The following is a 14,910-nucleotide window of genomic DNA, read 5'->3' on the forward strand; positions in this document are numbered from 1 at the left end:
TCCGCGTGCATGTGATTCGCTGCAAGATTTGATCGTTCGATCACGTGATCATGAATGAACTGTTGTTTTTCCACAGCATGGTATGACTGCCCTTATTTGGGCATCAGGCCGAGGACACTCTGAAGTGGTTAATCATTTACTAGAAGCTGGAGCAAACCCCGACGCCGCTGACAAGGTACACGACGCGCGTGAGTGCGAGGGCGATTCTCGTGTGTTCATCACGCTTGGAATAGTACATGAATTTCTCGAAGTACTTTTTGCTTATTTTAATAGAACACTGAAATCTGATCGTTGCGCCCAAAATTGCCGAATTCTTTGCCTTAAGGCGGGAGATTTACCTGAAGGCTGTTTTTTCACCGCTTAACATGAGTTTAACGGAAATATCCCGGTTCGCGTTTCAGGGAATATAAAAACCCTTCTCTCATTGCATACCGTAAAATTCCGGTTATAAGCCCCCCCCCCGCTTATAAGCCCTCCCGGTTATAGGCCCATCTACCTGGAAACAAAAAAATACATCCGATTATAAGCCCCCCGGATATAAGCCCCCCTCTTCCAGATTACAGTACTGAACAGGGCTAAATGTGGCTTTTTTATGTGTTTTTAACTTAAAAACGTATTTTGATCAACACTCCTTTGGCTCGTTTCGAAACGTTTTTTTTATTCCCCTTATAAGCCCTCCCGGATATAAGCCCCTCCGCTTATAAGCCCACCCAAAACCCCTTAAGAAGTTGTATAAGCCCAGGGCTTATAACCGGAATTTTACGGTATATCTATGTTTTGCGGTGTTTTGTAAATATTTGGGTGATTTTGGGGGATATTTGGGAGAAGCCTAGTTTTTCTCACAGGATTAATAAAAGTTAAAGAAATAAGATATATTGAAGATTTAATATGTTTTTAAAATTAGAATTTAAAGTTAAAAATTAGTAGACGGACACCAGACAGTCACCCTGAATTTTTTTCTTCTTTCAATCCCTTCTTTAAGCCTCTTAAAATTTCATTCAAATTCAGGTAGAACCCCACCTTAAGTCGGCCGCTCGTTAATACCATCTGGTGGCAGATTTTTACCAGAGGTTGTAGCTGTTGGATCCCCTTGCCTTTACGTTTGGGTGGAGTTGTATATGAAGTTGTTATTCCATATCCGATGGAAAACTGCTCTAACAAATTAACGTTTTGTCTTTGTTTTAGTATGGAACGACTGCCCTTGTATGGGCCTGCAGGAAAGGCCATTTAGGAACTTGTAAAAGTCTTCTTGATAAAAACGCTAACGTCGATACCGCAAGCAGTGTAAGTGAACTGTTATTATTAGAGCAGTTTTCAATTGAGTGTAGTTAAACCAAAACCAAACTAATTCCTCTGGCCAATCAAAAAAGACACAGACCGACCAGTCAGCCAATCAAAACTCGAAGCAAATACACGTAGCCGGCACGAAGCGCGGGAAAACGTGCGCGAGCGCGTCATGATTGGTTTTGGTTTTACTTCTGATTGGCTAAGAAAGTGGCGCGAGAATTTTAAACCAATCACCTAAGCGTAGTAATGCAAAACCAAAGCAAACGCAATTTACTTTCGACACTCAAGTGAAAACCGCTCTACTGATGATGTCACGCATGATGACTACTTTGTTGCTCTGGCTAGCAAAATTGGACAGTTGCGTTAGTGTTGGGTTATTTGACCTCTATATTTTGCTTACTAAACTGTTCCGCCTGGTCTAACCAATCCGGGTTTTGATCAAATCAGATGAAAGACATATAGTTTCGCCTCGCCTTTCGACTGGCTCACTGCACATAGCCCAGACCTCCTTTGCATGCTCGAATGGTTGTATAATCAATAGCGCCCATTTTTAAAAGTTAAACAAAACTATAGACCATTTCAAGGTTACCGACGCCATTTTGCAGGAGGTGCAAAACTACTGGGGCGAGCGCAAAGTTTACAGTGAATGTAAAGAAAAAGTCGGGAGTTTGATGCTCAAACATTTGACTGAATGTCGACATTCTGCAATTTCTATTGATCACAAACTAAAGATACCAGTTGAGAGAGTTTACCGATCAAATTTGAGAAATTAAGTCTCATAAAGAAAGCCGCAAATTAAGATTTTGATTTTCCATACATTTGTCTGTAAAATCGAGCCGCCATTTTCGGGAAAATTTAGAAGCGTTTCTATGAAAAACTAAATATACGATTCCTCGCTGCCCAGTGATCCGGAACCCTTCAAATTTAATTGTCAAAATCTTTTGCTAGGTATCCTTACTTTGTAATTCATAGAAATTGCAGAATGTCAATATTTTCTCAAATTATTGAGCATCAAACTCCCGATTTTTTTTCCATACATTTACTGTAACTTTTGCGCTCGCCCCAGTAGTTTTGCACCCCCGGCAAAATGGCGTCGGTAACCTTGAAATGGTCTATTGAGCGAAAGACAATCGATGGAAGTATTTAGTTCATCTTAATTAAAAATAAAATACACGTAAATGTTCAAAATTGGATATTTCCGTTAGTATTCGTAATTTTACAAAAAAAAAGTACCTCGTATTGACCATAGTGAAGTTAGAAATTTCTTAGCAGAGCAAGTCTTATCTCTGACAATCTTATTCTGTGCCTCGTTTCATTTTAAATTCACGACAGACGTAAGAAAGCTGTTCTAATGGGTTTTGTTGCGATATTTTAGCGAGGCTGGACTCCCTTGATAATGGCGGCCAAAGGTGGCTACACAGAGGTGGTGGAGTGTCTTTTGGATAAAGACCCGCACATCAACGCCACAGATCAGGTAGAACATTGTTCAATAATTCCATAACCGATAGCAACAACAACAACAACAACAACAACAATCTTTTATTTGTGCCCCGAAGAGTTACAATAAATAAATACAAGCAAGAAGAAAAAATTTACAATAAAAAAAGGGCACAGCCACTAGAATTTCCTCATCCCTCAATTTAGTTGCTTATTTCGTTCTTTCTATCCTAAAATGAAAATACCATCCGCTTATTATTGTTTTCTTTGTGTGGTTTAAGGCCCAGTACAGTGGAACCCCGGATATAACGATCTTCGATATAACGATATTCCCGATATAACGATGAATATGTTATGTCCCGGCAATAGTAAAATGTATGGGACGTAACCCCGATATAACGATTCCTCGATATAACGATATAATTTTACTGCCCCCTTGGCATATCGTTATATCGGGGTTCCACTGTATTACGAGCAACATTTTCTTTCAACTTGTCCGATCGCAACGTTTTTGCATTGCAAGTTGTGATGTGTTGTTGCGAGTATCACCTCCCGTGCTGAAAGTTGCGGCAACATGTTGCGCAAAGTAGACAAGAGTTCAAATTGACCGATTTGTGGAACTATTGGCCCCTGCGACTAGTCCCAGGAATCAAACCAATTTCGGAATTAATAAGATGAAAGAAAATTACAGATGCCAAATTTGATTAAGCGAAGTCGAATCCAATTTTGCAAGAGATCTTGGAATCAACTATTTCCCAGTTTAAGATAAATATCAATTAATTAACTCAGAAAAAATTGGATAACTATTTGAACGAGGTTTAAGCTAATAGTATGATAACTTGTTAATACGTAGGAAGGGAATTCCGCTCTAGCTTGGTCTGCCAAACACGGTCATGAAGAAATTGTACAACGGCTTCTAGCGAGAGGAGCTTACTTTAACTTACCGGATAAGGTAAGTTGCTTTCTCAGCTGTAGTGCTTCTCTTTTGCGGTTTATTGATAATTCGCCTTATCTTGTGGGAGAGGCGTGGTGACCTAATGGTTTGCGCGCTGGACTCGGGAACAAGCGGTCCGGGTTTGAGCCGTGGCTCGGGTCATTGTGTTCTTTTCTTGATCAAGAGACTTAACTTCCACAGTGCCTCTCTCCACCCAGGAGAACATGACAAAATGCTGGTGGGGGAAGGGGGGGAGGGGGGTCCAAGAGATGGACTAGCCTCCCATTCCAGGGAAAGAGCAATCCTCCTAACCGCTGCATGTTGTTGTTATCATTATGTTCCGTCCGCCTGAAATTGTGATTCAACAAAAAGGCCTTTACTTTTTACTTTACTGCCTCCTTACCTAACCTAACATTTTGACGAGGCTTTCGTTGATTTCAGTGAGTCTATTTCGCGAATTTAAAACGCGCGTAAATTTAATTCAGAAAGTACAATAGATCGTCGAGAAAAGCGATCGCGAACGAAGGGTCCGCACCGCGCGAGGATCACACGCGGTTGATTTTGTCGCCTTGGATAGGTCGTTACCCAGCAACATAGCCTTGTTATCTCCCAAAAGGGCACTGAAATTTTTTTCTTTTCATTCTCTTTGTGGGAGGCCAATGCCGGTTCGATTCAGTCCCTGTTCTCATTCATTCAAACTTCACTTGTTTCTCGTTTGCATCTTATACGACATGACGTGAACCCTCAATCTGTTGTTATTATGTTTTTGTTTTTGTTTTGTTTTTGTTATTTATTGTTGTAGCAAACATCAAGTCGATTTTATCGCGTGTCATATGTTCACCTGATGTTTCGATTGTCCGAGAGGTTTTTGAACCGGAACAATGTATCTAAATTTACAGGTCACTGCGGTGAGATGAGATATGTCTGCTACGAAAATCGCTGGTATCTGTTCGCGTTTGCAAATTTAAATTTAAGGGAGTGCACAGTTTTTAAAGCGCATAATTGAAGGGAAAAGGTTTCGATCAAACGACAGGTGCTGAATTTTGCAGAGGTAATGCAGAGCTTTACTGATAATGATCACAAATGACATTTGGTTACGTCGCGACGCAACTTTCGGCCATCTGACATGAATTGTTTTAATTCTGTGGCTTTCTGTTGACGTTTTAAGTAATTTAGGTACGATTTTTGGCGTGAAAATACAAAATTTCAGGTTTATTTCTTAGCTAATGGTAAGTATTTTCAACGCATTTCATCTTTCAAGCATTTTTCGCCATGTGAGATACTTGGAATAGTTGGTCTGTATACTGTTATAATGAGCGTACGTGCTTCTTTGTAAGAACAGAAAAATTCGACCTTTTAGTTGTTCTAATTGAATTTTAAAGTTCGCATTTAAGGAAATGAATGAATTCTTTTAATTGATTGAATTCAAATAACTGAGATATGAATTCAACTGGAACCGGGAAAGCTCCACATGGTAAATGCATCTGAAAGCATGTAAAGCATTTTGCTTTTTCGTCAGTTAGATCATGTATGCTCTTGTTTCGTTCACAGGAAGGCGAGACGGTGCTTATTTCAGCAGCCAGGGACGGACATTTAGAAGTAGTGCGAACATTACTAAGCAAATATGCAGATGTTGAGGCTGCAGATTCTGTAAGTTCTTCAAACTGGAACATTTTAACGTCAAGTTACCCTAATAATTGCTGTCGCTTTCTCCTTCAAATTCTTTGCTGCAATGGAGTCGCGTCAAGGCTTGCAGTTTATGCGGATTTTCTTTCTTGTAACTGTGCTTTGCAAGAAAATTGAAGAAACAGAAAACGACGTTTGTGTAGTAAAACATTTCACTACTATACCACCTGGAGATTCCGGAAACAGCATTGTGCGATTTCTATAGCATTTGTTTGCTTAATGGTTGATTTCGCTATAAACTTGTTTCGTGCTGGTAATTGTCGTTAAATGCCGCTAACTTCGTGATAAACTGCTGTGATTTCGGGTTGTTTTCAGCCATTTCGCTGACGATTGTTTGATGTCGCACTCCTTCGAGTATCGTGTTCAGACGAAAAAACTTATAAAGGTCAGTCTGCGGTGTCGTGTAAATGTTTAAAATATTTTTAAGTCGTTTTTCCGGGGACAGAAAGCCGTCTTTTTCTCGTGAAATCATCGCTACAGATTTTACACCTGTTGAGTAAATAGTCGACAGATCTTTGTTGTCAGTGTTTACTAAATAGTTTTTGCTGTTCCTTTTCGGTTGAAAACCACTTTAAAAGGATGTCTGTTATAGTGGTTAAAAACACCTCAAGACTCAACATTCACCTGTATGTTAAAACGTGGATCACCGCAGTCGGTGTAAAATTTCTTTGAGTATGATCGCGAAGAAGTTCTAGTCTTTTATAACAGATCTTTTCCGGGCTTCAGTCCATAATGAGTCTATCTTAGCCTTGTGGAGTTTAGCAGAAGTGCAGTTTTGCACAGTTTTCGCTTAAATCAGAACTTTTCAAATCAAACTGGGGCATGTATGGTTGTTGAATGGTTTTAACTTCTCATAATCTCTTCGTTGGACAGCGTGGCGTCAAAACTGCGTTGAAGAATTCCAAATTTTACATCTACATATATATTTATAGCAAATTAATAAGCAAGCTCTTAAGGTGAAGTCAAATTTCTTCAAATAGAATTTTATGGAATAAGATATACTGTATGATGTAAAATTGTCGTGACGGCTAAAAAGACTGTTGACGTTAGCATATTGACTTTTGACCGTATCACTCACAAAGCAATAATTGAACGTGAAGTTTGTAACTCCCATCTGTTCTCCACCGAAGCAAGAAAAATTACTTCTTAGTAGTTTTGCTCTCAAATTAAGATATTATTGCTGTCAAGAAGAAAAAATTGTTAATTTGTGGTCAGTTTCTAACTAATTTTTAAGGTCAGTCGATCTTGTGTGATTTTCAGGACTCCGTTTGAGTGCGCCGTCCCCATCAATCATGTGATAAAAAGAGGCGTTAAGGGTGGCGAATATTCTTAAATTTCATCGTCAGTTTTTTCTATTTTAATTTTGTTTTGACATAAACTGTAGGTGGTTTGTTTCTAGAAAATGCGTAAATTTTGCAGCCGGTAAAAATTCCACAACTCTCTCTATTGACTGATCTGTTCAAACGCTTCCGAGCATATGTCTTGGCTTAGCTCGATGTCAAGATTCCCGCGAGATTGCGTTTTATCTGAAGAGTTCACACACCGCTTGCTGTGTGTAACTGTTGAAACGGCTAAACCGAGCTATCTATACCTGTATTGGCGAGGCTTGTTTTTATTAAAAACCTTTTTTTTTTTTTCTAATACCAATTCCAAATTTTGACGCGGTCGTGAAATGGAAACCTGTTTTGATAACAAGAGACAAGATTTTTAATTCAAATATCTGATAATCGCAAATTGTTTTGACAGCGTTTGAGTGATGGAGATCTGAAGACATTGATAATACCCCATATTACAATAGTTTGCGTGTTTGTGCTTTTGAAAAAGCATTAAATGTTGAAGTACGAAACTCGTGTTACAGTCGTCGCGATTAATACATAAATACTAAGCCAGCTTAGAGGATAGCTTAATTACACTTTCATTCGCTGTTCTGGAGTTCGCTCTTTGTTGTTTTCGGACATGGTAAGTAAGTAACAATGTTTAGACTTCGTTGGCTCGTGAAGCATTTTAAAATAGCATTTTTCTACGATATCATCTACATAACGAGTGCATGCTTGGTTGGAAATGCTTTTGTATTCGTTCATTGGCCTCCACATGTAAATAAATTGTAAGTTATTTCTCTTATCGCAGGAGAGGAAGACAGCTTTGTTTCACGCAGTGGAAAAAGGCCACGTTTTAATTGTAAAGGAGCTATTAGATGCTGGAGCAAACACAGAAACTCAGAACAAGGTATGAAAGCTTTGCCCCTCAGTGGAATTCAAAATGGCCACCTTCTGTTTACCTAATACCTACTTGACTTATCTCAAAAAATCTTCTTTTCGCGTTAACGTATGTGTGCTCTCTCTACAAATCGAAAACATTACGTTCCTTCTGGAGAACTTATTTTCAGACTAGTTGTATTTAGACGCTTTTTGTCTTTATTTTCCAATATTTTATCTTTCCCAACAAATAACTACGCTAAAGTAACACGTGTTTTTGTTTAAATAGCAGATATTGTTACAGTAATTTCTGTTGTTCTAGTCATCCTAGCGCCCCTAAAGATAAAAAAATAAAAAAATCACTACGCTTTCGGTATCTGTTGCTTACCGCAGTGTCATGTTTTCATTGCAGGACGGAGAAACACCACTTCTTAGAGCGACACAGAAAAAACACACGGCCATTGTCTCTCTTTTGCTTGACAAGGGCGCTAGTGTTTCTGTAGCAGATAAGGTAAGTTGTCTTTTAACTGCTTCATCGGTAAATGTTTGTCTCTTGAAGAATTTCAGTCGAGGAAAATATCTTTCGAAGCCTTCTTTACAGTTAAGCAGCAACTAAAACATAGTGCGCGATCGAGTGTTGAGAAAGCTTTTAACCTCTGCGACCTTCACTTCCGCAAGGAAGAATATGTATTGAGGGTCTAGATGGGAGTGCTGAAATTTCAGTTGACTGTTAACATTTCTGGCAATTTCTCAGCTACAGTAAAAAACCCGCTAGTAAGAACTTAATTTTTCCAGGTTAGCCTAAACAGGTTCTTATATAAATAGTACTGAGTTAACACAAATTTAGGCTATTCAGGTTCTTAACAGGTTCTTATTCTTTGAAGAAAATTTACATTGATGCTAAAAGAACTTTCAGTGGTATTCGGGCTATTCCTTGTATAAAATTCGCATACCGTACCACAAAAGCGTTTGTGTAAAAATGAAACACTTAGAATATGACATTTTATACATGCACAATAATGCTTTGTCCAAACTTATTTCCCAGAAGTAAACATTTTTAATCAATTTTAGTAATAAGAACATCTTTCCAAATTTGAGGCTAAAGCGGTTCTTATAAAAATGGTAATTAATTTGCAATTTTAGCCTAACAGGTTCTTAAATGTTAGGTTCTTACTCGCGGGTTTTTACGGTATCAGCAAATTTTGCAGATCTCAGCTATTAGTGAAAAGAGAAACGCGTTATTTCTTAACTGACAGTTCAAATTTGACCAGTTCTTAGCTGTCATACCCCATACAGACCCTCTGATCTGTATTCCGTCTTTGAATAACAAACAAAGCAATTCCTAAACGTATCGCTTTTGCAAGGCACTTGACACTCTAACCTTCGGCTTATTTCTCGACAGCGAGGAGATACAGCAGTTCACATAGCTGTACGAGGCAGATACCGACGAATTTGCGAGCTTCTTTTAAGGAACCCAAAGGACGCTCGTCTTCTTTATCGACCCAACAAAGCCGGAGAAACTCCGTACAACATCGACCGCCAGCACAAGCATAGTTTGCTGACTCAAATCTTTGGCACTGGTAAGGTTTATCTCGGATTAGTTTTGTGGGTAAAGTCACGCAATGAAATACCTTCTTGGGTTAAACCTTTAAGAAATTAGCGCAGTATATGGAAACAAGGTGTGCAGTCACTTCATTTCCAAAATGACGCGAGAAGAAAACGAAGTATGAAGTTTAATTTGAATAACTTATAAATTTCCGCTCGGTCGTGGAATCTGAGGAAACGATGGAGACTGCTCGCATAGTAAACTAACTTGTTTCGATTTTGCTTTCGATAATATCCCCCCCCCCCCCCCGAATATTTAGATCTAGCCCTTTACGAAAGACATGACTAATAGTGATTGAAAGGCTCCTAGAGCTTATTTAGTATTTTATGTGCACCTAAAATTTTTTAGAAGCAACATCCCTTCAAAATTTTAACTCAGACGTCTTTGAAATGCAAAATTCCTTCCGAAAGTTAGCCGCGAACACCCCCCGCGCCCGAACGGGGCACCGCCCGTTGCGGGGGATGAGAGGCGGCTGTATTCGCAGGCTATCCGAAAGTAAGCCTACCAAAAAAAACTCTTTGAACAAATAAAAGCCAAGATATGTATGCTTTCCTACAGAGCAACAAATTTTAGGTTTGCGTTACTAAATTAACAAAGGGATACTGTCTGCATGTACCAGAAAATTCTTATGACTAACATTAAAATCTTGTGTGGTAATCTCTAAAGACAACTAATGTTTCAAACTTACCTAGAAAACTTTAAAATGTTCGCGATATTGTTGCCTACAGGTTTGTTTACTCCTGGAAAGAAGTGCAGTGAAGAAGTGATGGGTTACGAGGTGTATACCAGTGCCCTCGCGGACGTGCTGTGTGAGCCTTCGCTCACCATGCCGCTGACTGTCGGAATGTATGCGCGCTGGGGTAGTGGCAAGTCCTTTGTCTTGCGAAGGCTGCAAGGTATGAAATTTAGCGAGAAACGCATTGTAACCGACGAAGTTTTATCTCAACATTTGATACTTAGCCTTCCATCTTTCTCTGTGTTTCGGGACATTTCTTCTGTAATATTTTCATTCCACCACGGACGTGAATTGTGTTAGTACTTTTTTTCCAACTCTATCGTTTTCACCCTCCCTTTCTTAATTTGAGGCTCAATACCTAAATGTTTAGTACGTTAGACGCCAAGTTCTGTTGCCACCAAGGTCATGGTATTACGATGTGTTCTTGAGCAAGACGTGAAATGAATAAAGGCGAATCGTTGGGGGTAATCCCCCACTCCACGCATTTCAATGATGGTAAAAATGGTGCGTTTTATTTTTGCGAGGATCCATCGTTGATTCGGAGGGAGGGAGGGGGTATTTAAGACTTCAACTCCCCCCCCCCCCTTATTTTAACGTGTGGGGGAAAAGTGGCGCGTTTTGGTTATAGCGCGAATTCATCATTTATTCGGAGGAAGTGAGTGGTGTTTTCCTCTTTCTTTTTTCGACCAATACCGTGGCACCCTTAAGTCGTTATGTTCTCATGTAATGTTAGAAGGGTAAGTTTGACCTACTTCAATTCGTTTGTCTTTTTTGTTTCAGAGGAAATGCGTGAGTTTGCTCATCAAGATCTCCGCCCGATGTTTCACTTTTCTCGCTTCATATTCGTTCTTCTGCTGATCTTCTGTACAGTGGTCGGTGTTCTACTCTCGGCGACAGTAAACCTCGCTGCTGGAGTCGCTGTCGGCGTCGGAATCTTTTTAACGTGTTATCTTTTGTTTTTGTGCGCTTATTTGGCGGACAGACGCTACAACCGCGGCGAACCCTCATGTGGAATCGGCGGCTATGTGACCAAGGCCGTAGCTACTGTAAAACTCTTATGCCAGCTTGTATTTTGTATTCCTCCCAGCCCTAGCGCAACGAAGCCGAATATGCCAGTTCGCTTTCTGTTCACGGACTTTAGTAAACTAACTTGCAGTGGAAGCGAAGCTGCATCATTGGTCGGAATGATTGAAACGCTGTGTGACGTCGTCGAGAAGGAGTTCGGATTTTTCGTGACGAGGTTATATAGAGTGTTCCGCTCCCAGCCTTCCGATTTCGACGAGTCGTCGATGACCGAGGCGCGCTGGAAACGATGCTGTTGTTGCGTGCCGACGTTCACCGTATTTCTCGTGATTCTCGCGCTTGGAATAATCGGTATCGTGTTTTTTAAAGTTTACGGGACGGATGGTGGTTCTGTTATTACGGGCATAGAAATTGCTTCTGCTTCGATCGTCGGCGTGGCTGTACTGGTTCACCTACCCACCTTATGCTCAATCTTATACTCGTTGGTTTTCTCGCAGAAAAAGCGAATATCCGTCGTTGCAACGCAGCTGGGGTTGAAGGAAGAGGGTTTCATACACGCCCTTAAACAGGAAGTGGAGCTGTTAACGGACTTGGTAAACTGTGTGGATGGATTCACACGGCATCAGACAAGAGTAGTTATAATGATTGATGGGCTGGATAACTCTGAGCAGTCAAAAGTATTGCAGCTTCTTGACTCGGTCAATTTGCTTTTCACTGACCCCGACGCGCCTTTTATTATATTAATGGCGCTGGATCCTCGCGTGATAATCCGTGCGATCGATCAAAGCTTCAGCAGTATTCTGCGCGAGTCACACATTAGCGCTTCGGATTATTTGAAGAGCATCGTGCAGCTTCCATTTTACCTTCCAGAGCCGAAGTCAAACTACACGGGAGTACTTCAGCCAGGGGTTGTCACCCTGCTGGAAGATCTAAGAGGCGAACTGCAGTCTGAGAACCCAGCTCCTATCGAGCGTTCGAGCGTGGCGGTTGACGAGCTGGAGTGGGACGGTGAAATGCTGGAGTTAAATGGTGATAATTGCGTGCCTCAGCCACACAGACTGTCCCGAGATTTGCACAACTGTAACGGCGGTGTCCCGAGTCGGGTTCATCCCGATATGGAGCTGCATCATTCGATGCTGTACGAGCCAGATCACGAGGAAGAGCGCTGCTTGGATCATCAGAAGCTTCTTGACCGAGAGCTGGAGCTTGAAGAGCGGCGACGCATCTCCACCGACCTCGCGCAAGTACTGGCTGACAACGAGACTGTGAACCCTCTGGGTGTAAAGCGCCTGATGAATATCGTCTCTTTGACGTGCCGCCTCCTACGCGCGCGCGGTATCGAATACTCGTGGAAGCGGCTGGCTGCCTGGGTCAGCATCGTGGATGGATGGCCTTACAAGACCTCCTGGCTTGTTCTTCTTATCGAGGACAGCAACACTCGTCTACAAGACAACGTGTCGCTGAAAGATCTTTACGAGGCGACGTTGTCTGCCATGCCAGTGATCAATGAAGTGGATTGCGCGGTGGACGGAGACCCGGTGTATTTTGAAACGTTCCTGGCGAGTCATCACCCGCTTCTTAGCACGTCGGACGTGCGGCGTTTTCTGCCGTGCACCGTGCATCTGGATCCGTCATTACGCAGGCAGATGGTGGAGTGCCTACAGTCAGGGATCAGCATGGCGGGCAATAAATCTGATACTGGGAGCGTAGGAAAAGGAAACCCACATCTACAGGTAAGATATTAGCTTTATCAACCCGAGGTTAGCAAACAACTCAGTTAACTGTATTCCGTTTACGAGCGAGCGAGGGACAACGAAACAATTCCGAGTCCCCTGCAGGGTGTAGAGCTTACGACCTTCCGCACACCGGTCGGTCGCTCTAATTATACACTGAGATACAGGGGGGGAGACTCATGACGAATTAGGCCATTTCTCTAAGTTCCTATGTAACATACGTCCTGCATACTGCCGGCTATGAACGGTTCAATCGAAAGCGTCAAGTAATGTGATAAATACAAAGACGGTCTAAGGTAAGCTTGGCCATGGCATACTGTAGTAACTTATTTAGTTTGGTAAATTGTTTTTGCCTATAAGTAATATTGAAGACAGAAAGAAATAATGTTCATCATGAAACACTTCTTATTACACTTATTTCATCCAGGTTGGTGGCACATCAAGATCTGACAAACAAGCGAGTTTACCTTCTCTATCAATCGAGGATGTTTGTAAACAGGTTGGTAACAGTATACTATTGTCGTTGGAGTGCTAAATTCATATGATGGCACGCGTATAAAAGAAAATATGCAAAACACTTACTCTCCAATTGCAAGCGATGTAAATTTCTTTGAAACACCACACGGAATTTTTGCCTATTACGGTTTCGTCGTGAGTATCAGAGAAATCCATCGGCCCTTCAAACCATACCTTACTTCAGTTTCTGTAGCATTAAGGGACTACAAGAATTAAAACTGTCCTTGGATGGAATGCTCGCACATTGCAGGGTACCCCCCAACCCCCCCCCAACCCCCAAAGTATTATCAGCTTGCCCTGGGTGGAGAGAGGCACTGTGGGAAATTGTTTTGCCATTAAACATCAGACAAAGACAGTGGTCAGTTTTGTGTAGTCCTACGTGACGTACAATGAATCTTAAAAAAGTTGGCATTTTTCAAAGTTTTTCAAAGTTTTTCATTCGTATTCCGTGTTAAACTTTGTCAGTCGAAACCATTCTTGGTTATTTTCGGCGTCTTATTACTCCTTTGTTGTTTTTCATGTTAGAAAACTATTATTTTGAGGTTTCCTTCAATTTAAGAGTAATCAAAAAATAATCTTAAAATATTGTGACATTGCTTCTTTAATTAGCATGAGTACCGCGTTTGGTACCAAGTTGTAACAAAAAACTTGTTCAGCGTGAATGGGTCTGTAAATGCGTTCAATCTTGCTTATTTTTCACTTGCTTCTCAGATTGCGGAGCTGGAGGGCCTAGATCAGAAACAGATATCCACTTATCAGACCGTCATAACAGAAAATAACATCAATGGCAAAGTACTGGCCACGTGCGACTTGACCGAGCTGGGGCACATCATGGGCATGACGTTTGGTGATTGGCAGCTGTTCCGCGCATGGGTACTAGCGGCCAGAAATCCTGCTCAGGAATGCACTGCCTGGTATGTGACTGTTAACACCTTTGTGTGCCACTTTTATTTAATTTGTCAAGATTTGCACTTTGAAAACAAATGTCAGACTTGTCTGGGCACCTTTTCTTTATTGTGACGGATTGCTTTCTTTGTCAACTTTCTCCAAATAAAAGTGTTGTTAGGGAGCTAGGCCAGGGTAAGAACAATACACATTCCTGTAAAGCATTTATGTTATTAATGCGCGTCATTCGCAGTTATGCAGTGACCAGCGCTGTCGTTGAAGGACCCTAGTCAGCCACACTTTTTTTTTTTTTTAAAAGGGGTTTGTTTTTTTTTTGTGGGGGGGTTAAAAGAAAGAGTTTGTAAAAATTAAAATTTTTTTTTTTTTTTGATGAAGGGGGAGTAAGGGCCGGAGATTAGGGACCGGGTTTTCCCCAGCTATTGCGGGTTAGACCACCTCCGGATTATCTGCATGCTTCCGGACCCCTAGGAGCGCTCTGCCTAAAGGCGCGCAATAAAGAGTAGGCTTGTGCGCGCTTCTCCTTTGAGTCCCACCCGTCTGTGGCCATTTGTGTTTGTTGTCTTTCTCGTACGTCTCACCTTCATTTGTGAACATTCCAGTCGTGTGTGTTATTTGTCACTACTCACACGGGTCCCCAGTGTCTCCATCTGAACTCCTCCTCAATCGTCTCTCTTCCAGTCACTTGACTAGCAGATGTGTAAGTCCAGGAGAGATGAATTGCCAGCTACTCAAGACATCTTCAGGTTAGAATCATGCATGCGTACTATCCTTTGCTCTATTTCAATCTGCACGGAGGGGTAGTCGGTTGGTATGTATCTGCATGAGCCCATTTCACCCTGTGCTTGGTTTTG

General features: G+C 41.3%; 1 protein-coding gene across 9 annotated transcripts in view; it reads left to right on the top strand.

Annotated features, from left to right (window-relative positions):
• Positions 1-14,910, top strand: part of LOC144653620 (kinase D-interacting substrate of 220 kDa B-like) — a 38,884-nt gene that overhangs the window by 19,319 nt on the left and 4,655 nt on the right. For 6 of the 9 annotated variants that reach the window (XM_078513665.1, XM_078513662.1, XM_078513660.1 and 3 more), the window contains 13 exons: positions 77-175; positions 1,186-1,284; positions 2,663-2,761; positions 3,578-3,676; positions 5,210-5,308; positions 7,472-7,570; positions 7,952-8,050; positions 8,942-9,119; positions 9,874-10,041; positions 10,662-12,637; positions 13,065-13,136; positions 13,865-14,067; positions 14,738-14,802. In XM_078513665.1, the coding sequence (XP_078369791.1) occupies positions 77-175; positions 1,186-1,284; positions 2,663-2,761; positions 3,578-3,676; positions 5,210-5,308; positions 7,472-7,570; positions 7,952-8,050; positions 8,942-9,119; positions 9,874-10,041; positions 10,662-12,637; positions 13,065-13,136; positions 13,865-14,067; positions 14,738-14,802 (3,355 nt within the window). Of the gene's footprint in view, positions 1-76; positions 176-1,185; positions 1,285-2,662; positions 2,762-3,577; positions 3,677-4,762; positions 4,888-5,209; positions 5,309-7,175; positions 7,304-7,471; positions 7,571-7,951; positions 8,051-8,941; positions 9,120-9,873; positions 10,042-10,661; positions 12,638-13,064; positions 13,137-13,864; positions 14,068-14,737; positions 14,803-14,910 lie in introns of those variants that run through there. The other 3 variants (XM_078513669.1, XM_078513667.1, XM_078513668.1) reach the window with 3 other exon arrangements.

This window comes from Oculina patagonica, chromosome 5 (genome assembly GCF_052425735.1).
Source record: "Oculina patagonica isolate OP01 chromosome 5, crgOcupat, whole genome shotgun sequence".
In the NCBI taxonomy this organism is placed as follows: domain Eukaryota; kingdom Metazoa; phylum Cnidaria; class Anthozoa; order Scleractinia; family Oculinidae; genus Oculina; species Oculina patagonica.